This window comes from Myotis brandtii, unplaced genomic scaffold, assembly GCF_000412655.1.
Source record: "Myotis brandtii unplaced genomic scaffold, ASM41265v1 scaffold681, whole genome shotgun sequence".
In the NCBI taxonomy this organism is placed as follows: Eukaryota; Metazoa; Chordata; class Mammalia; order Chiroptera; family Vespertilionidae; genus Myotis; species Myotis brandtii.
Window position 1 is genome coordinate 743,353 of NW_005370660.1, and position 22,172 is coordinate 765,524.

Here is a 22,172-nt window from a genome sequence, read left to right on the forward strand (position 1 = left end):
CAGGGCGGCGGAGGCGCGAGCACCTGTGTCCACTTCCCAGCCACCTGCCCGACGCGCTCGGCCGCCCCCTGTCGAGGCATGGCCACCCCACCCAAGAGGAGCTGCCCCTCTCCCGCGACCAGCTCGGAGGGAACCCGCATCAAGAAAATTTCCATCGAAGGGAACATCGGTAAGAACCCCGCGCAATGTTGGGTCCATAGAAGGGGGGGGTCACGGCGGCGGCGAAGCGCGCATTTGCGGCATCTCTGCTGCACCTCAGTGAGGACCTTCCTCCCAGGCTGGCTGTGGGGCTGCGGTCTGGAATTGCCCCCTCCCTGCCCTCCTGCTCTCTGCCCTCCTGCTCTTCCCTCCCAGCTCCCTCCCTGCCCCGACGGCGGCGGCCTCCCGGGCATCTGGCAGCTCTTTGGGCCAGTTTCATCCTCTTTGTTGGGACCCCACAAAGGGAAAGTTTGTGGTTTTTTTGGGGGGGGGGGGTGCCAGTTCTTCCGGTGCAATTGACATACGTTAAATGACCCCTTTTAGGTGTAGTCTTCAGTGAGGCCTGGCAAACATAATGTCATTCTACTACCACCAGGATCAGGGTTGAGAGCATCTCCACCGCGGGAAGTTCCCTGTGCCCTTTGGCAACCACTGATCTCAGTCCTTGCAGGTTTTGCCTTTTCCAGACTGTGATAGAGCGGGAATCATAGTGTGTGTAGCCTTGTGTGTTATACTTTAAATTAGCAGAATGATTTTATATTCATCCATGTTGCTTGTCTCGGTAGTTCTTTTCTGTTGCCTAGTACTATTCCATTGCATGGTTATGCCACAGTTTATCTCTTCCCTAGTTGTGGACATGTTTCCAATTTTCAGCGATTATGAATAAAACTGCTATAAACATTGGCGTACAAGGAAAGAGGTTTTTAATTATCTAACAGCATGGCTTTCCTCACTAACGACCCTACATCCAAGTAAACTTTGGGCTGTGATTCCAAGACCATTATGTTTCTGTTCTTTACCCAGATGGGGACAGAACACACCATTCATGCATTTTGCAAGATGCATCTGAACTTCTGGTTTTTATATATTTCCTACCACAGGAAACCTATGCCTGACATTTCCTGTTTTGAGATAATTTATTTTTTGTCTCCAAGTTATGTACTAGTCATTCATGCATACAGTGAATGGTTTTAAATTCTTACCGCATTCAAAGCACTTGAATTTTGTTTTTTGTTTCTTTAATTTTTAAAGTAGTCGGACTTTTAAAAAGCAAGGCAAGCAGATGCTTTAGCAGCATTCCAAGGAATAGAAAAAAAGCTGGACATACCCTCAAACAGGACATTTTGTTTCATTGCTCTCATATTAAGACACCAGTGGAAAAGATCCATATACAGTTGGACCCTTGAACAACATGCATTTGAACTGTGCAGGTGAAGTTATACATGGATTTCCCCTCCAATAAATACGGTACTGTTTCTGTGGATGGGAGTTCGTGGATGCTGAGGGCAGGCTATATGCATTGATTTACGCCATTTTTTCCCCCCCTTAAAATTAGTGTTTTTGTTTTATTTGGGCAGATACCCAGAAGTGAAATTGTTTGGTCATATGATCACTCTATTCTTAATTTTTTGAAGAACCTCCATGTTTCCCATAGTGGTTCTACCAATATTCAACCCCATCAACAGTGCATGAGAATTCCGTTTTCTCCATAATCTCTCCAAAACTTGTAATTTGTTGTCTTTTTGATAATAGCTAATCTTACAGATGTGAGGTAATTTCTCACCATGGTCCATGGTTTTTTGTACTTTCCTGATGATTAGTGATGTTGAGCGTTTGTCATATGCTTGTTGGCCATCTGCATGTCTTCTTTGGAAAATTTTTTACTCTGTCCATTTTTAAATTGGATTGTTAGTTTTTTTTTTTATTTTGAGTTGTATAGTTCTTTCTATATTTTTTTATTAACTCCTTATCATATATGTCATTTGCAAATATCTTCTCCCATTCTGTAGGTTGCCTTTTCATTTTATTTTTTTCCCATGCAGAAGCTTTTTAGTTTGATGTAGTCCCACTTTCTTTTGTTGCCTTTGCTTTTGGTGTCAAATCTATAAAATCATTGCCAAGACTGATGTCAGAAAGGTTATGGCCTATATTTTCTTCTGAGAGTTTTGTTGTTTCAGTCTTACATTCAAGTCTTCAACCCATTTTAAATTTATTTTTGTGTATGGTGTAAGATAGTCGTCCAGTATCATTCTTTGGCACATGGCTGTCCAGTTTTTCCAGCACCACTTATTAAAGAGACTGTCCTTTCCCATTGTTTATTCTTGGCTCCTCTGTCGTAAGTTAATTGACCATATATGGATGAGTTTATTTCTGGGCTCTCAACTCTGTTCCATTGATCTATGTGTTTATTTTTGTGCCAGTATCATAATGTTATAATTGCTATAGCTTTGTAATATGGTGTGAATTTATGCCATTTTATATAGGGGATTTGAGCATTTGCAGGTTATGGTGACCCTGAGGTCCTGGAACTAAAATCTGAATATTTGCTAACACTGAACCTGCATTTCTGTAAGACAACATTTTGCTATTTAGATGGGCTTTATTCCTCACCACTTAGTCTTTCCTGACACTGAAGCTTTGCCTGTTACTCTTAATGCTTTTGCACTGTTGCTCATGTCCCCTCCAATTTGTCAGACCCAAATAAGCTATAAATGTACAAGTTGTTAATCTGTGTTGTAGAAAATAATTTGTGATTCTTCTCTTATTCCTAGAATTTGAGACTTAACTGTTCATTTTATTTTATATTATATTCATACTAGAGGCCCGGTGCACAAAAATTTGTGCACTGGGGGGGGAGGGGCGGGGTCCGTCAGCCCGGCCTGTGCCCTCTCACAGTCTGGGACCCCTCGGGGGATGACCATCTGCTGGCTGAGGCCTGCTCCCCAGGGGATTGGGCCTAAGCTGGCAGTAAGACATCCCTCTGGCAGCCTGGCAGCCCTCGGGGGATGTCCACTTGCCAGTGGGGAGCAGGCCTAAGCTGCAGTCAGACATCCTTAGCGCTGCTGAAGAGGCAGGAGAGGCTCCCACCACCACCACTGTACTGGCAGCCATCAGCCTGGCTTGTGGCTGAGCAGAGCTCCTCCATGTGGGAGTGCACTGACCACCAGGGGGCAGCTCCTGCATTGAGCGTCTGCCCCCTGGTGGTCAGTGTGTGTCATAGTGACCAGTCATTCCCAGTCTTTCTGCTGTTAGGGTCAGTTTGCATATTACCCTTTTACTATATAGGATAGAGGCCTGGTGCACGGGTGGGGGCCAGCTGGTTTGCCCTGAAGGGTGTCCTGGATCAGGGTGGGGGTCCCGCTTGGGTGCCTGGCCAGCCTGGGTGAGAGGCTGATGGCTGTTTTCAGACTGCCCGCACCCCCTTCAGGGTGGGGGTCCGACTGGGGTGCCTGGCCAGCCTGGATGAAGGGCTGAGGGCTGTTTTCAGGCAGGCCCAGCCTGCAACTGAAGCTGCCAGTCTCTCCTTTTTTTCTTTTTCTTTTTTCATTCTGGGATTTATTTACTTTCTGTAATTGAAACTTTGTTGCAGCTCCAGCTCCGATGCCGGCTGTCTGAAAGCAGGTCTCTGGGGTTTGTTTCGCTTCTATAATTGAAACATAGTTGCATTCCGGAGCTGTTGCTTTCAGGCTCAGAGCCGGACGCAGCAGGTGGGGAACCTTGGCTGCCTTCATCGCCGGGGCAACCAAGCCTCATGTTCGCTTCAGCTGCATGGCTGCCGGCAGCCATCTTGGTTGGCAGTTAATTTGCATATCACCCTGATTAGCCAATGGGAAGCGTAGCGGAGGTATGGTTAATTACCATGTTTGTCTATTATTAGATAGGACTAGAGGCCCAGTGCATGAGATTCGTACACTGGGGTGGGGAGGGGTGCCCTCAGCCCAGCCTGTGCCCTCTGGCAGTCCGGGACCCGTCAGGGGGTGTCCGCCTGCAGGCTTAGGCCCGATCCCCAGGGGAATCGGGCCTAAGCTGGCAGGCAGACATCCATCTCTCAATCTGGGGCTCTCGCATCTGGGACCCCTTGCTCCTCACTGAATGTCTGGTGATCATTTTATGTTTCACTTATTGTCCTTTTAAATGCCGTACAGTCCCTATGCTTACCCTCTCCACACAAAATCCGTGGTTACCAGTGTTTTTCCCATTATTAAATCCAATAGTCATTTAATTTATCCTTAAAAGTTTTTCTCCTCAGCTGTTCTGTCTGTTACCTTATCGACCCTCCTCTTTTCCCCCCTCCATGTGTGATTTATTTATTTATTTATTTTTATTGATTTCAGAGAGGAAGGGAGAGGGAGAGAGAAAGATAGAAACATCAATGATGAGAGAGAATCATTGATTGGCTGCCTCCTGCATGCACCCTACTGGGGATTGATTCAGCAACCCAGGCATGTGCCCTAGACTGGAATCGAACCCGGGACCCTTCAGTCCACAGGCCGATGCTCTATCCACTGAGCCCAAAACAGCTAGGGCCCTGTGTGTGATCTTTTAAAGTTCTTCCAGTTTGTTCTTTTTTTCTATTGTCCTTTTAATGTCCTAGATTTGAATGTAGTTTTATAAGTCAAAGGTAAGTTCTTTTTGCCCTCTTTGGACCCAGTTTATAAGGAAGAGGAGGCTTTACTTATAAGCATACTAAAATTGCTTTTTATTTTTATCTGTGTGTGGGGGGGGGGGAGGGAGAGAAAGGGGGAGAAACACATTATGCTGACTGGAGATGTCTAATATAACCACATTTGGTGACTTAAGATAGAAAGGGTGTGATGGTCATTAGGAGTACTGTTGCACCCTATTAAATTTTATGTCAATACTTTTCCTACTATTACATTGAATGTATTCCTGGGTCATTTATAAATATAATGTGTTCTGATTATACCTGAGTCCCCCAGGTGCAAACATTTTACACTGTAACCAAATGTCTGAAGCGTTTCCCTGTGCCCCATCTCATTTGATCCTCACAGAAGTCCTGCACAGGTAGATGGGGGACTCAGTGGGATCCTATTTTCTTTTCATTAGCCAGAAAACAGAGATTTCGAAAGCTTAGAAACTTGACCTGCCTGAAAAGAAGAAATGGTGAACCTTGAGAATGACTTCAGGTTTTCTCACTGCGCAGAATATAGTCAAACACTGCTGCAGTTAAATATTTTACCGTTTGTTCTCCCAGTGTGATCTACAATAATAATCTGCTTTGTGTTGATATTTACTGCTGTGTTGCTGGTAATTGCCTGAAAGAGAAGTTGGGGTGCTTCACTGGGCTACATCAGAAAGCAGGTCTAATTAAGCAAGTTTATTCTATACATATAAAAGGCTAAGTTGACTTGCGCATGTGCGATACATATAAAGCTCTTGATGGCGCCAATCGCAGGCATGTGTTTCAATCTATCATTGTGAATCGTGAATTTGGTTGACATTTTTATTATAGAGAAAGGGTGAATGGCGATATTAAAATATTTCTTCTAATTTATTTCCTTTCACTGTGCACAAATTTGTGCACTGGGCCATTAGTATGTGAATAATGCCTTGTGCTAAAACGTTAGACATCTATGTGTCTCTAGGTGATAGGAATTTTTCAGCATCATTATAGTCTTGAGGGAACCACCAAAATACATGTAGTTCAACATTGAGTGAAATGTTGTTATGCTGTGTATGATTATACTTTTTGAAAAGCTGAAGACTATTTTGGCTTTTTTTCCCCTGATAAGTTATTTTCCTCAGTTTTACTTTTCCTCTTCACAATAGCTGCAGGGAAGTCAACATTTGTGAATATCCTTAAACAAGTCTGCCAGGATTGTGAAGTGGTTCCTGAACCTATTGCCAGATGGTGCAATGTTCAAAGTACTCAAGATGAATTTCAGGTATGAAAATAAAATTTAACTAAGTAAAATAAAAACCGTTTGGCTTAGAGAAGCAATAGTATTTAATCTCTTGGGTGTTTGCTTGTTTTTCCTTTTTCCAATAAAACTTTGAAATCGAGCTTTAAGTCTTTATGTTCATTTGGGTAGTAGTACAGGATGTTTATCTATGTAAACATTGGACAATATGCATCTAAGATTTATGTACTTGATTATATCTAAGTAAAATTTTTAAAGTTTTCAAAAATTAATTTAAATGTTTTAAAAAATCTAATTGCAAGTTAAATTCCTTGAGTTGCTTTTTACTTTTTGTTTAAAAAAACATAAGCAAACAAGAAAAACAAAACTTCCCCATTAGGAAAGTAGGGGAGGGCAGGGGTAAGGGGAAGAGATCAACCGAAGGACTTGTATACATGTATATAAGCCAAACCAATGGACATGGACAACAGGGGGATGGGAGCATGAGTGTGCGGGGCGGGGGAGGTTGGGGGTTAAAGGGGGGGGATGAGGACACATTTGTAATACCTTAACTAATAAAAAAAAAGGAAAAAAAGAAATAAAAATAATAATAAATAAAGAAAGAAAGAAAAAAAAAAAGAAAAACAAAACTACCCAGTAACTGAATTTTATTAGTTTATTTTTTAAGCCTTTTGTCTTAGAATGAACTGTTTAAGCTCCCATTTCTGTGTACTGTCATTTTTGCCAGACTTTCATCCTGGACACAAGTTTCAATTTCTCAGCATTATTCATTCTATGTTGTGAATGAGAAAAAGGGAATAACAGTTATATTTATTTAAAAAAATACATTTATTTTTATTGACTTCAGAGAGAAAGGGAGAGGGAGAGAGAATCATTAATGGGCTGCCTCCTGAACACCCCCCACTGGGATTGAGCCCACAACTTGGGCATGTGCCCTGACCAGGAATTGAACCCTGGGATGATGCTCAACCACTGAGCCATGATGGCTGGGCAAATCTCATTTTTTTATAGCACAATTTTTTATTGTATGTGTATGAAGGAGAGATATCTTATTGCTAATACTTTTATTTCTGGAGAAGTGAGGATTAAAACTGAAAGCTGCATAGCTGTATAGCAGAAACCTTCACAGTGGGAATGTGTGCTTAAAGCTTTGTTAGAGCCGAGGTGGACAGAAGATTGAAAAAAAGTCTATGTTTTAGAGTTTAGCTGTTGGTATAAGGAATCTGGAAATAACTAGGACCCTTCAGTCCACAGGCCGACGCTCTATCCACTGAGCCAAACCGGTTAGGGCACAAGAAGAAATTATTATTAAAATAATCTGTTGCCTAACCAGGCATGGCTCAGTGGTTGAGCATCTACCTGTGAACCAGGAGGTCACTGTTCAATTCCTAGTCAGGGCACATGCCTGGGTTTTGGGCTAGATCCCCAGTAGGGGTATGCAGGAGACAGCCAATCAATGATTCTCTCTCATTATTGATATTTCTATCTTCCTCTCCCTTCCTCTCTGAAATCTATCTATCTATCAATCATCTATCTATCTATCATCTATCTATCTATCTATCTATCTATCTATCTATCTATCTATCTATCTAAAATCATCTGTAAACTTTGAGGATGTTTAATTTTGAATAACTAAAGGTATTTTCTCAAACCTATTTGCCAGGTGTAGTTAACTTTAGGTCTAGAACCCATTCAGTACACCCAAATCCTTAGAATACTCAGGACTAAGGCTTGAAGGGACTTCATTTCTATATGGATCAATTTTCTTTTCTGCTGGGGAAAAGCATGGTTAGCCTTTAGCAGAATTTTAAAATGGGGTAAATTTGTACACTTCTTTCGTTCAACATTTTTTTATTAACATATGATATAACTAAAGAAAAGTATATAAAACCTATGTACAGTTTGAAGAACAATTTTAAGGCTGCTATCTTTGTAACCATCATCCAGGTCAAGAAAGAGAACATTACTATCATTATAGAAGTTCTTCTCAAGTTACAATAGTTCATTCCCTAGATGAACAACTCCACTGGGATAATCACTCATAAAATAATTTTTGTGGTAATAATTTTCCTGATTTCTAAAAATAATTTGACCACAAATGAACATGTTTCTAAGAAATACAACTTAATTTTGTCTGTTTTTGAATATTATAAACAAAATCAACCGTTTGCATTCTTTTTCCTCTTGTATCTTTTGCTTGGTAAGTTGGTGAAAATTGTCCATATTGTTGCATGCAGCTATAGCTTGTTCATTTTCATTGCCATATAGTATTAAATTGTATTCATATGTCACTATTTGTCCATTCTACACCTGCGATCAAATTTTGAGTCGTTTCTAGCTTAGTTGCTGTAAAAACAGCTTTGCTGTGAACATGAATCCTGGGGCACAAATGCAAGATTTTCTCTAGGAATAAAATAAAATTATTGGACAGTGGGGGTGTACATAAGATGCTTGTTTTCCAAAGTGTTTTTATTAGTTTACAGTTCCCACAGTGTACTCAAGCTATTACTACTCCATATCTTTGCCAGTATTTAGTATTGTTCAGCTTCCTAATTTTTGGCATTCTGCTAAATGTTTAATATATTTTGTTTTTAATTTGTATTTTCCTGATTACTAATGAGATTGTGCTCCTTTATTTAATTAATTAATTTGTCATTTTGTTTTTTTGGATTTCTTTTGTGAAGTCCCTGTTCAGATCCTTTTGCTCATTTTCTTTTTAAATCTTTTATCTTCTTCCACCCTGCATCTTTCTTCCTAAAGTATGTCTCAGGGCCTCTTTCACTAAAGTGCCCCACTCAAGTTTGCTTACCTTTAGAAATGAGACTTGTGTTCTAAAAATGCCTCTTTACTCCCATTTCTGGGATCAGCTGTCAGTGCAGTTATAATCAGGTGTTAGGTAGAAAGCCAAATTAAAACAATGTCAAAAATAGAGACGGGATTCTTTCATTGGGGCAGTGTTAGACTAGATTGGATTAGGTGACCTCCAGTTAAGGTCCATTTTAGTTTTAATGTCATAAGCTTCTAACTCATGAAATATATATGACTGTTTTGTTGACACATTAAATGTCTCTGCCTCTCAGTATACTTCACATTAATCAGTTTCTGTATAACAGAAACTGATATATAAAAACCAATATGCCAAAATTTTAAAGGCTTTTTAATTTTTATTTATTTATTTTTTTAAAAAAATAGACATTTATTATCAAGTGAAAAATACAGGCTGTTAAAGGCTTTTTTAAAAAAAAAATTTTTATTTCCGAGAGTAAGGGGGAGAGAGAGAGAGAGAGAGAGAGAGAGAGAAACATCAATGATGAGAGAGAATTGCCTGCCATTGATTGATTGCCTGCCTGATCTACTGGGGATCGATCGAGCCTGCAACCGGGACATGTGCCCTTGACTGGAATCAAACCCAGGACCCTTTAGTCGCTTGATTCACTGAGCCAAACCAGCTAGGGCCAAAATGCCAAAATTTTAATTTGCAGAGAGAAATGTAATTACCAAATTCATTGAATTAGGTCAATCCAGTCTCAAAGTAGGCCCATAATTCTCAACTATTAGAAGGAACTCTTAAAAATCTCAATGATTTGGGGTGCTTTTAAAAATAAGCAGTTCCTTATGGATGCCTCCTGGTTAAAAATGACTGCCCTGCCCTGGCTGGGTGGCTCAGGTTGGTTGTGGGTTCGATTTCTGGTTAGGGCACATACCTAGGTTGCTGGTTCAGTTCCCAGTTAGGGTTCGTATGGGAGGCAACTGATCAATGTTTCTCACATAAGTGTCTCTCTCGCTCTCAAAAAAACAAACACACCAATATTAAAAAATGACTGCCCTAGTGAATCACTGTTAGTGTTGGGAGTGTATTGAACTCTGGTTGATATTGGAGAGGAAATGTTGCAAACATTGCATTCATATGCATGGGAAGACAGTTTATACCAGGAAGGTTGTCTGTTTAGAATCAGAGTCAGGGAATTAGTTATATTATCTTAATGACTGATGTCGTCATACTGTGATACATTGATGCATCTGTCATCATTTTGAAAATCTTTTGGCTTCATGGACCTGATACTTGTGTTTATGGACTGGGGTATTTCTTCACATGTACTAGAGTCAAATTTCCAAACTGACCTTTCTTTAAAACTACTGTGGAGATGCTGCTATTATTATTATTATTATTATTATTATTAACATATACTTTTATCAGACTACTGCAATCCAGTCATATGTTACAATTTGATTACCTCCATTGGATTTTGGTGCTCATTCTCTGAGGATAGTTTTCTTTGGGTGTGTATTGAGAGCTACTATGTTGTTAGTCCTTTGTACTTCTAGGTGGAGTTTCAGACAGTGTGTGGGATGTTAAGGGATACCTCAACTTGATCCAGGTTTTTGTTAGGGAATAAGAAAGGAGTCAAGAGTGTGACAGGAGTTAAAGCACAATAAATTTATTAAAGTGATAGTCTGAACTAGAGAAGTGAGAGCAGGTGACCTCATACTGAATACCTCAGTGGGGTCTGGGTGGAAGGTTTTTATTAAACGTGGGCAAGGGGGGTGTGGAATAGGATGGTCCTCTGCTTGTGACACTGGTGGGTGATTGCTGTTGCCATTCATCCTTGTCTCTTCTCAGGGAACAGGTGGTCAGTGAAGGTTGTGTGTGTGATGTTCCAGCCAAGTTGAAGGAGGGTTAGAGCTTGCGGCCTTTGTTCCCTATTCTAACTTTCCTGCCTCATGAGGATAGTATTTTGGGGTACAAGATTGTAGAGTGTGAGGGTGGTGGACGAGTGTATTCCCTGTATCTGTACACTTTAAAAAAAATCCTCACCCATGGATATTTTTCACTGATTTTAAAAAGAGGAGGGGGAGGGAGAGAAATATCAATGTGAGAGAGAAACATTGATCAGTTGCTTCCTGTATGTGCCCTGACTGGGGATGAAACGGCAACCTAGGTATGTGCCCTGACTGAGAATCAAACCCGCAACCTTTTTGGTGTACTGGACAGTGCTCAACCAACTGAGCCACCCAGCTGGGCTGGATACTTTATTTTTTCTGGACCTCCACTAAACTCACGAAAGGGGATTTCCTTTTTTCATACTGAATACCTTTTTTTTATACCCATCCCTGATCTAATCCTTAATGTTAGAGTGTGAATCACCCATTGTCCAAATCTCAGTTTTCTTAGAATATCATCAGTAGTGAAAAGTAGACTGTCTTCAGTTTCAACCCTTTCAAGGCCAGTCCTGATTTGGATGTTCTCCGTTTAATCACACTCTGGGCAGTTGGTGTAGAGCTGGAAGAATTGGGCTGTTGATACTTTTGATCTGTTCTAGTCAGAACCTAAATTTTCACTTGTTAGCTTAGCTTGGGTTTTTCTTTTTTTAAGCTTTTTTTTTTTTAACCTGCCACCTAGTGGCTGTAATGTTGCTATGTATTGACAAGCTGCCACAGATATTAGCAAAATAATGAGACTAAGTGCCATATAAGATGTATCTCCCTTACCTTCTCTTCCCATGTTAAGATTATCTTTAAAATATGCCATCAATGCCCTAATCGGTTTGGCTAAGTAGATAAAGCATCGGCCCGTGGACTGAACGGTCCTGGATTTGATTCCGGTCAAGGGCATGTGTCTTGGTTGTGGGCTCTATCCTCAGTAGGGGTTGTGCAGGAGGCAGCTGATCGATGTTTCTCTCTCATTGATGTTTCTAACTCTATCCTTCTCCCTTCCTCTCTGTAAAAATCAATAAAATAATATTTTAAAAATATGCTCCATCTCCTTTTGAAGAAATGAGGAAATGTGTCTTATAAAATCTGGTGTCAGTATTGAAATAAATTTAACATGACCTGGTTTTTCTGTTTCATTGGATTCTTTTTCACTGCAGGTAAATGCAAATGTTTTTTGATCTACTCATAGACCTTCTTTGAAGGAGTATCTGACATCCAGGAAAGGTGAAGGAAGTTTTGTTAAGAAAAAATGCATGTTAATTACTTAAAAGTTTATGAAATTATTTTAGACCTGCCAAACTTTACTAAGTAACAGTACATGATGAAAATATTCTTTGAAAACACAAATTTAACTACCTTTTCTTTTGAAGGGGAATGCTTGCAATAGTTAAAAGTACAGGATAGGGGACATGCAAATTAGTTGTCATTAGTAATCGCTGAGAAAAGGAAGGAAGCACATTACTTTTGCGGCCAAAATGGAGGTCACAAAAATTATGCATTAAGGTTCTTAGGGTATTTACTTATACTTTTGACACAATCTAATAAACTTATTTTCTGATTAGAAGGGGCTGTCAAGGAAGGGACTTTAAAGAGGTAACCGTGTTGACCACCTGACATCCAAGGAGAAAATAGAAAAACTGAAAACAGACAGGAACTAAAAAGGAATACCAATTTTGACTCACTTACTACTATTATAAGATGAAATAACAACTTGAAAAATGTATGCCTGATATTTTTATGTGTAGAATGGAAGCTTGTGCTTGATTGCTAACTTCTCTTGTGTATCCAGCAGTTAGTATTCATAAAGTTGGAGTCTCAACAGGGAATGGTGGGGCTTATAAACTAGAGAGCATGTGTCCTACCTAGTGAAGCACATGTGACTTTGCTCTAACTGATTTTTACCAAGAGGAAATTCAGGCACAGTATTACTTTGTTTTCCTATTTTTAAAAAGAAGATAAACATCCAGCTATATTATATGAAATTATTTAGCTTTTAGATATTGACAACTAATTTAAATGTCTTAAGAGTTCCATTTGGACCAAACAAATAATTTCTGACATAGGCTGTTTGTGACATCTTGTGAAAAAGATCTAAGGAATTGGTGGTTAAGCTAGCTTTTCAAATTCTTCCAGGCTTCAGGTAACCTAAAAATACAGTGGGAAAGAGAAGAAAGAAGAGGACTTACTCATTTTGGTTTTGCTAATCATGATGCATTTATTTATCCAACTTTTCTTTATAAGCTTTTTAAAAAAATTAAAATAGGCCTATTGATCATTAACTTTGCTTTTTGTTTCTTTTTTTCAAATTTGAAACAGGAACTGACTACATCTCAGAAAAGTGGTGGGAATGTTCTTCAGATGATGTATGAGAAACCTGAGCGATGGTCTTTTACCTTCCAGGCATATGCCTGCCTCAGTCGCATACGAGCTCAGCTTGCCTCTCTCAACGGCAAGATCAAAGATGCGGAGAAACCTGTATTATTTTTTGAACGATCTGTGTATAGTGACAGGTATATATAAATTACTTGTACTTATTAGGTTGGATCCTTGGCTTAGAACTGGAATTTTTTTTTTCTTTCTATTTCTTTGGATTCAAAGTAATAAGAGAGGTTGAGTTGGGGATTTGAGATGGAGAATGACATTTAATACTTTTAGCAGTTTCAAACTAATGGCATTAGGGAAGTTATAGTATTTGCTAGAGGCCCGATGCACAAAATTAGTGCAAGAGTAGGCCTTCCTGCCCCTGGCTGCCAGCACCAGCTTCCCTTTGGTACCCAGGACCTGGGCTTCCCTCACAGCCCTGGTTTCGTCTGGAAGGTCGTCTGGAAGGACATCCAGTCTAATTAGCATATTATACTTATTATTATAGATAATTTCTCGATTCCATGGAAACTATAGGGAATATGTGGCCATCTCATTCAAATTTGTAGAGAAATTTTTTTCCTCCAACCCTCTTAAAATTCTCATCTGCTCTGGTTAAATCTGAACTATATTGTAGACTCACCTGGAGCAAGAAGGTAAAAAATCTTTAAGGGGGCCTTGGAATTACCCTGGGTATGCAAGGATTCTTTTAATCTCTAGAGTTAGCTCAGAACAGGGGCTCTCAAACTTTTGTTCTCAGGACCCCTTTCCATTCTTAATAATTATCGAGAAGTTCAAAGATCTTTGTGTCTTATTCATATTTCTGTTATTAGAAATTAAGATTGAGAAATGGAAAAATTTATTTAAAGTTAGTTATAAAAACTCATATATAAACATAAATAACATACTAGTGAAAATTACATTTTTCAAAGCAAAAAGAAATAGTGAGAAGAGCATTTTACATTTCTGTGAATCTCTTTAATGCCTGATTTAATGGAGGACAGCTGGGTTCTCATTTATGGTTCTGTATTTACTCTGTTGAATATATTTTTTTGGTTGAAGTATAAAGTTATCTGGCCTCTCACACAAAACCCCTGGAAAGGTCTTGGGGTGTACCAGGGGTCCTCACACCACATTTCTGAGAACCACTGGGCAATACATAATTTTCTGTATTTGGAGATACTCTATTGGTTTTTTTTCCTGTTATCCAAGGCATTATCTGCCACAGATTTTAGGAGAAGTTTCCATGTCCATTTGGTAGATCCATCTTCTCTTTTCTATTTCTCTGTATTTTTTGGAAAGGATTTATGTAAACTCTCTTTCAGGTATATTTTTGCATCTAATTTGTATGAATCTGAATGTATGAATGAAACAGAGTGGACAATTTATCAGGACTGGCATGACTGGATGAATAACCAATTTGGCCAAAGCCTTGAACTGGATGGAATCATTTATCTTCGAGCTAGTCCAGAGGTGAGACTTAATAAACATTTGCTTGTTCCTTTGAAAATTTAAAGTAATATTTAGAAAATTTTCAGTGTTATGCAGTGAAGGCAGAATAATAAACTTCACTCTCAACCCTCTAGATTCCTACCTCCAAATTAAAAACTGAGAACTGTGTAGATAGAAGCATTCTATTTTCTCAGCAAACTAGAAACCCAGATTTGGCAGGTTGCTCTTTTAGGTTCTTGTTTGTTCTATCTCAGTTCTGTTCTTCATTATTTCTTAACTTTTGCAGAGTATCTTATCACAACTAGATTAAGAAACTTGCTTAAGCAACTTCTAGAATATGGGCTTCATGAGGTGAGACTTTGGATATTTTAATTACTGTTGAATTTTCACTGTCTAGAATAAGCCTTGGATACACAGTAAATATTTGCTGAATGAATGGCAAAATTGATAAGAGGAAATCTTTCGTGGTTTTGGTTTGGAATGGGTGGGTAGTAGCAGCTATAGTTGAGAAGAGACTTAGTGGACCCTTGCCATTTTTAGTTAAGGGAGTTTACTTGAAATTGTGCCTTTCATCATAGGTTGTAACATAGCTATTGTTTACATATGAAATTATGTAATGAATGCAGGAAGACCAAGTGGGATGCCTTTCATAAAACTAACCTAAACGAGAGCTTACATTTATTAAATTTCTGGTTTTGGTGCTTGCATTCCCATTTTTCTTAGATTTTTATTTCTACTTATTCCTTGAGTCACAAAGTAGGTTCTGATGCATGTAAATGTTACGACTCCTAGCCTGAAAGAATACTGTGTTATATTGAAGCTCAGTTTTCAAAGGAACTATGTTTTTGATTCTAAGTGATGATTTTGTTCTTCTAATATCAAGTAAACCAGAATTTAATAATAATTTTGAAATTTACTTTTATTTCTGAAAATAATTTTTTAATTATGAAAATAAATGCAAATATAGAAGAAAGAATAATGATAATTTCATTGTTAGAAACAGATAATATCTTAAAGTCTAATATAAATCTATTATTTCATTAATATTTATGATATCCTTTGATTAGAGGATCATTTAATTATTTGAAAAGAGAATTTATAATAGAATTAGCAGCACAGTTTTATTCTGAACTTTTTTCTTTTCATCAAACTTATTTTAGACAATACATTTCAAATGTGAGTGCCAAAGGTTTATAGACTTATTTTTGAAAGTGCTATTTGGTTTAGATCCACCAAATCGTTGAAAAGTATAGGGAGGGAAAAAGGAACTATTGTTTGTTCTTGGAAGGAATAGAGATTTTCGTTAGCATGACTAAAAAGACACTAAAGAAGAAAAATTTAATGGCATCAGACAAGAATAATTGTCCCCCCCCACCCTCTCTTCTTTTTCATTTTTTAATATATTTTGGTTGATTTCAGAGAAGAAGAGAGAGGGAGAGAGAGATTGAAACATCAATGATGAGAATCATTGATCAGCTGCCTCCTGCATGCCCCCTACCCCCTACTGGGGATTGAGCCTGCAACCCAGGCATGTGCCCTTGACCAGAATCGAACTCCTCGGGACCCAGTCCCCAGGCCGATGCTCTATCCACTGAGCCAAACCAGCCAGGGTTACCCTCTCTTCTTATTGCTTGCTTTTAGAAATGCTTGAGTAGAATATATTTACGGGGAAGAAATGAAGAACAAGGCATTCCTCTTGAATATTTAGAGAAGCTTCACTATAAGCATGAAAGCTGGCTCCTGCACAGAACACTGAAGTAAGACTTCCTTATTCTTATTTACTACTCATTTTTAATACTTCTGTCAAATTTTAATTAAAAATGTACAATATGTCCAATTTTTTATTTTCAAATTAGGTGTGGATTTTGATTCTTTTTATTTCAATGAGATCCATTTCCTTAAAGTTTTTATAGCTAATTTCCCCCAGTGGTATTGACAGCATAATATAAGGAATTTCACATTAAGTGATAAAGTAGGAAATATATCTGTGTATATTATTTAGGTACTCTCAGAGACTATTTTATTTTATTTTTTTTAAAATACATTTTATTGAATTTTTACAGAGAGGAAGGGAGAGAGATAGAGAGTTAGAAACATCGATCAGCTGCCTCCTGCACATCTCCCACTGGGGATGTGCCCCCGCAACCCGTACATGCCCTTGACCGGAATCGAACCTGGGACTTTTCAGTCCGCAGGCCGACGCTCTATCCACTGAGCCAAACTGGTTTCGGCTCAGAGACTATTTTAAAGTAAAATATTTCACATTTGTTTCTTAGATCAAGACTTGGGAGGTAGTATAGCATAATTTTTAAGAGTATGTATCTTGGACAATCTCTGAGTTTCGGAGTGGTCTCCTTGAATTTTAGTTTTATCTTTAAAATGCAAGCATTCCTCCTACTATGCAGTATGTTTTTGGTTTTTGAGGACTGTTACATATCACAATGCCTAGCTTTATATATTATACCTGAGATTTTTAGATATGTGTACGTAAATCTAGGTGAGAAAGAAGGGGCTGTCCGATGAAGTACTTAAAGAATAACTTTAATAGAAAAATGATTGACATTTTGATTTTTCTGTGTTATAATAATGAGTTTTTCGTTTTTCTCTTATTTATTGCTTTTTCTAACTGTTTTGTTCATCACTCTTTAAATAGAACCAACTTTGATTATCTACAAGAAGTGCCTGTCTTAATATTGGATGTTAATGAAGACTTTAAAGACAAACACGACAGTCTGGTTGAAAAGGTAGATTTATACAAAGAGTATAAACTAGTATTTGCTTGGTCTTGTCTAAAAAGGTATTCTAATTTGTGAGAAAACAATTTTCTAACAGAAATGACTACATAAAGTTACATTAAGGGGCAATTAAAAGCTTTAGAGGGATTTAGACTATTTAGATTGTAATCCTAACTTGTAATTCTAGCTTTGTGGCCTTACCTAAAATAAGGAGCTTTTTAATCCTTTAGTTCCTTTATCTGAGATACAGGAATATTCACAAAAGTTCTTGTTTGCTTCTCTGCTTCTTCCTCTTTCCCTATACCACCAATCTTTAGCCATTTTAATAATAAACTATTTGTTTATTTTTTCAACTAAATTCAATATGAAGAATACTTGAAATTGTAAAATACAGATCTTATCCATTTTTATGTTAGCTGAAGTCTTGAGATGAAAGGAGTTTTAGTTTTGAAATTTATTTGACTGGGGATCGAGCCCACAACCCTGGCATGGGCCCTGACCTAGAATTGAACCGTGACCTCTCCTGGTTCATAGGTCACTGCTCAACCACTGAGCCATGCTGGCCAGGCTATTTGGGATCTTGTCAATGATGAATTGTCATTGTCTAATCATTGAGTCATTGTCTTAATCAGAGTTAATCTATGCCCCAGATGTTTGGTATATTCTATTTAAGTGAGTGGTGCCTTTATTGATAAAGATACTGGGAGAGAACTTATTAATGAATACTTGAGAGAGAATAGTCATGAGAAGTATATAACAAATATTTATGTATTTGTGTTAATTAAATTAGTGATCTAAGGTCTAAAGAAACCACACTTTTGTGTTCGTTTAGTTTTGAGATAAATTTGACATTTCTTTTCTCCTGTCACAAAATGTTTGCTATTTCCTAATAGGTACTTGACATTCATTAAGGGATATATCTCAAGAATTTTTAAAACCTCAACATATTAGATAACTACTATCGCAGATACTTGTTTTTCCATCATATAAATTAAAGCATATCTGGAAAATTCAAGTGACTTCTTTCTTATTATAAATGATATTTAAAAATATAGGATGGAATTCACTTAAATGATAACTTAAATTAAGTCAGCCACTGAAGCACTAACAGCCAACCATCATTTTAACGGAAATGAATCTGTAAAACCATTTTTTTAAAATTTTATTGTAACATTTCTGTGAAGATTGACTAGAAATCATTTTGTATTATTTATTTTTTGTCTTCATTAATAATGTTAGCAGTTGGTTTTCTTTTTGAAATATTTTTACATGGCAATAATTGTTGTCTATTCAGGAGAATTACTGTGTAGTCTAGAACGTGAAGAGAATAGAATCTTGTTACTGTGCTGTTGGTTAGTTGGCTAGATTCAGTCACTGCTTATATTACCTTTCCTCATACTTTAACATTAGAGTATATACAAGATTCAAATTTGTGCTTCAGAGAAATTATAGAAAATTAACTGGGGGAGGGGGAAATATTGCAAGAAAAGAAAAATTACAGATATGTTACATGTCTGAACCTTCAGAATTGTTTAAACCATTGCAGTTATTAATGTTATCAATACTAAAGCTGCACATGTCAGTGGTCTGAGGTATTATAAAGAGATAAAATTATGATTATAAAATTAAAGATTATAAAACTAGAGATTATGGCTGTTATAGAACTATATCAATCTTAGGCTAAATTGAATAACTCCTTTAATTACATTTTATGTCATTCAGCTTTTACTACTAAAGTATTTATTAATACACTAGAGCAGTGATGGCGAACCTATGACACGCGTGTCAGAGGTGACATTCGAACTGATTTCTTTGGTTGATTTTTCTTTGTTAAATGGCATTTAAATATATAAAATAAATATCAAAAATATAAGTGTTTGTTTTACTATGGTTGCAAATATCAAAAAATTTCTATATGTGACACGGCACCAGAGTTAAGTTAGGGTTTTTCAAAATGCTGACACGCCGAGCTCAAAAGGTTCACCATCACTGATTTGTGCACTTGGGGGGTGGTCCCTCAGCCTGGCCTGTGTCCTCTCGCAGTTCGGGAGCCCTGGGGGGATGTCCGACTGACGGCTTAGTGGGCCTAAGCCGTCAGTCAGACATCCTTAGCATTGCCACGGAGGTGGGAGAGGCTCCCATCACTGCTGCTGTGCTCGCCAGCCGTGAGCCCGGCTTCTGGCTGAGCGGCGCTCCCCCTGTGGGAGCACACTGACCACTATGGGGAAGCTCCTGCGTTGAGTGTCTGCCCCCTGGTGGTCAGCGCGCATCATAGTGATGGGTCATTCCACCATTCGGTCATTTGCATATTAGTCTTTTATTATGTAGGATAGTAGACGAGGCCTTCTAGAACCATAAGAAATGCAAAAAATTCACTGTTAACTCATTCTCGAATTGCTCCCACTTAAAATCAAATTGCCCACCCTGTGGGGCATGTGCTGCACCTTGGGAACCACTGGGCTTGACACTTTTCCTCTCTGAGCTTCATTTCTGAATATATACGCATATACCATGGGAACTGTAATCTCTTCTCCGCCTACCTCACTGGGTTGTCATGAGGAGGTTCTGAGCTAATAAACCTAGAAATGTTTCATCAAGTAAGTGATGTCTAAACGGGAAGGGATTGTTATTTCTAAGCTCACGGGTACCCTCGCAGGTAGCAGGTGCTGATTAGGGGAGGAGGGCATGATTGTTTCCTGGGACTGTAGCTATGGAAGCTTTGCAGAGGGTTCCGCAGGTCTCGGAGGAGTGGGCTTTGGCCAGCAGCCCTGTAGCAGTGGTTGTCCCTGGAGGCGCTGGTGGGGGGCAGGGCTTTAGGGGGGCGCTAGGGGGGTGGTGAAGCCGAAGGGGGAGTAGCTGTCAAACCTTCCTGCTTGGCTGTTTTGCAGCTGTACCTGCTCAGGGCGGGGCTCCAGTCTCCTGGAGCGGGTTGGGAGCCAGCCCAGGGCGGAGCCAGGTGGGCTAGGAGGGCGGGTTTAGCTGCGCCCCCAGCGAGGTTCAGCGCACTTCTGACTTCTGCTGCGGAGGCGGCGCTGCTGCTGCTGCTGTGGGGGCGGAGGGCGGGAAGGGTCTGACCCTGTGGGGGCCCCTCAGGCCTGCCTCCACCCGGGTCTGGAGTTGTAGGGAGAAGAGGCGTGCCCAGACCCAGCAGAGGGGGCCTGGCAGTGGCGGGGCCCAGGCCCCCCGGGCCTCCGGGGGGGTCGGCGTGCTATTGTGGGTGCCCCTGGCGGGGGTGGCGGGGGAAGAGATCTGGAGTCGGAGGTGTGGGCTGCAGCTACCCCCGAGGCTGGGTCTTCTCTCCATCCGGTCAGCTTCCCCATCACCCTGGGGGTGCAGGGGCTGGGGTAGAGTGTCCTTCTCCCCAGGGTGCAGGGGCTGGGGTAGAGTGTCCTTCCCCCCGGGGGTGCAGGGGCTGGGGTAGAGTGTCTTTCTCCCTGGGGGTGCAGGGGCTGGGGTAGGGTGTCCTTCCCCCGGGGGTGCAGGGGCTGGGGTAGAGTGTCCTTCTCCCCGGGGGTGCAGGGGCTGGGGTAGAGTGTCCTTCCCCCCGGGGGTGCAGGGGCTGGGGTAGAGTGTCCTTCCCCCCGGGGGTGCAGGGGCTGGGGTAGAGTGTCCTTCCCCCCGGGGGTGCAGGGGCTGGGGTAGAGTGTCCTTCCCCCCGGGGGTGCAGGGGCTGGGGTAGAGTGTCCTTCCCCCCGGGGGTGCAGGGGCTGGGGTAGAGTGTCCTTCCCCCCGGGGGTGCAGGGGCTGGGGTAGAGTGTCCTTCCCCCCGGGGGTGCAGGGGCTGGGGTAGAGTGTCCTTCCCCCCGGGGTCAGCAGGGGCTGGGGTAGGGTGTCCGTGCAGGGGGATTGGAAGAGCTCCCCGTGGCCGCTTCCTCTTCCATCTTTGCAGTCCGGGCTCCTGTCAGGCACTCTCCTCAGACCCCTAGGAACTTGGCTCCGGCCACCTGCCCCCTGCTGCACGCATAGCCTCCTGCTGGTCTGTCAATATGCAGATTGGTAGTTACTGGGACACTGCAACGGACAATTAGCATATTACCTCTTTATATGTATAGATCTTTTAAAGTAAATGCTACGGCTTTGTGATAGAGTTATTTATACAGGTGGGTCCTCAATTGTTATATACTTTTAAATGAAGATGAATATTATTTATCTCAAATTAGTCAAATAATTATATTAATATGTTTTTCCTCCTCTCAGGTCAAAGAATTTTTGAGCACTTTGTGATCTTGCTGAAGACTTCAGGAAGAAAAATGATTCCAGACACTTCAGCTTTGTGTATCTTTGTAGCTTTGTATTTATACAAGTCTCTTTAGAAAACCCAAGTGTTTAACCATTTTTGTTCCAAGAAAAAATGATTTTTTATGAGTCCTATATGAAAGTTTATGACCAGCTTCTTCCCTCCCTCCCTCCTTCCCTCCTTTCCTCCCTTCCTTCCTTCTTCCTTCCTTCCTTTGTATAAAAACCAGACATTTAATTATCTCTCATGACAAGAAGTCTGGAGGTAGATGGTTCCAGAATCACTATAGTGGCTAAAGGTCCTATATCACAAAGGACCCACGCTTCTCTGTCTTTCCCCTGTTATCCTCCTCAGCAGGTAGGCTTTTTTCCTGGTGCTTCTCATCTCATTGTTGACTAGTTTTTTAACTGGATTTCTTAACTGGAAACTTTGTTTCATAGAAAATGGTAATGTGTCTGGTGTAAATTAGCACAAAAAGTTGAAAAGTGGAATTTAAGGAATCTCTAGAAAAAGAATTGTTTTATTTGAAGTACTTTGATCCATTGCCTTCCCTTCTATCTCAATTTATGTGGAAGATAAGATCAGATGTAATATTTAATCCATTGATATTTATTAGTGTGTCTATAATATATTCATAGAGGAGCAAGTTAGACTATGTTCCCAGTTTGTAATGGCATACATCTGTACTATGGGTGAGACTTCATCTTTTTGCACGGGGTTTTGGATGATTAAAGAGGAAATGTTTCTTAAAATACAACTTATAAGCGCCCTACCTGGTTTGGCTCAGTGGATAGAGCGGCCTGCAGACTGAAG

General features: G+C 40.0%; 1 protein-coding gene across 3 annotated transcripts; it reads left to right on the forward strand.

Annotated features, from left to right (window-relative positions):
• Positions 1 to 6: 6 nt before the first annotated feature.
• On the forward strand, positions 7 to 22,172 carry DCK (deoxycytidine kinase). 3 transcript variants are annotated; one of them, XM_005881626.2, is made up of 7 exons: positions 7 to 169; positions 5,770 to 5,885; positions 12,891 to 13,084; positions 14,261 to 14,408; positions 16,029 to 16,144; positions 17,041 to 17,131; positions 21,320 to 22,172. In XM_005881626.2, the coding sequence occupies exons 1-7, from the start codon at positions 79 to 81 to the stop codon at positions 21,344 to 21,346; spliced, it is 783 nt and encodes a 260-aa protein (XP_005881688.1). In that variant the 5' UTR covers positions 7 to 78; the 3' UTR covers positions 21,347 to 22,172. The 3 variants fall into 3 exon arrangements, with proteins under 3 accessions (XP_005881688.1, XP_014384983.1, XP_014384982.1); XM_014529497.1 differs by having other exon boundaries at positions 12,975 to 13,084; XM_014529496.1 differs by lacking the exon at positions 7 to 169 and adding an exon at positions 1,262 to 1,409.

Bases quoted from the DNA above. Each gene is read 5' to 3' on its own strand.
- DCK (XM_005881626.2), top strand. From the start codon at position 79: ATGGCCACCCCACCCAAGAGGAGCTGCCCCTCTCCCGCGACCAGCTCG. The intron at 13,085-14,260 runs GTATATATAAAT...ACTCTCTTTCAG, and splicing joins CGATCTGTGTATAGTGACAG to GTATATTTTTGCATCTAATT. The intron at 14,409-16,028 runs GTGAGACTTAAT...GCTTGCTTTTAG, and splicing joins ATCTTCGAGCTAGTCCAGAG to AAATGCTTGAGTAGAATATA.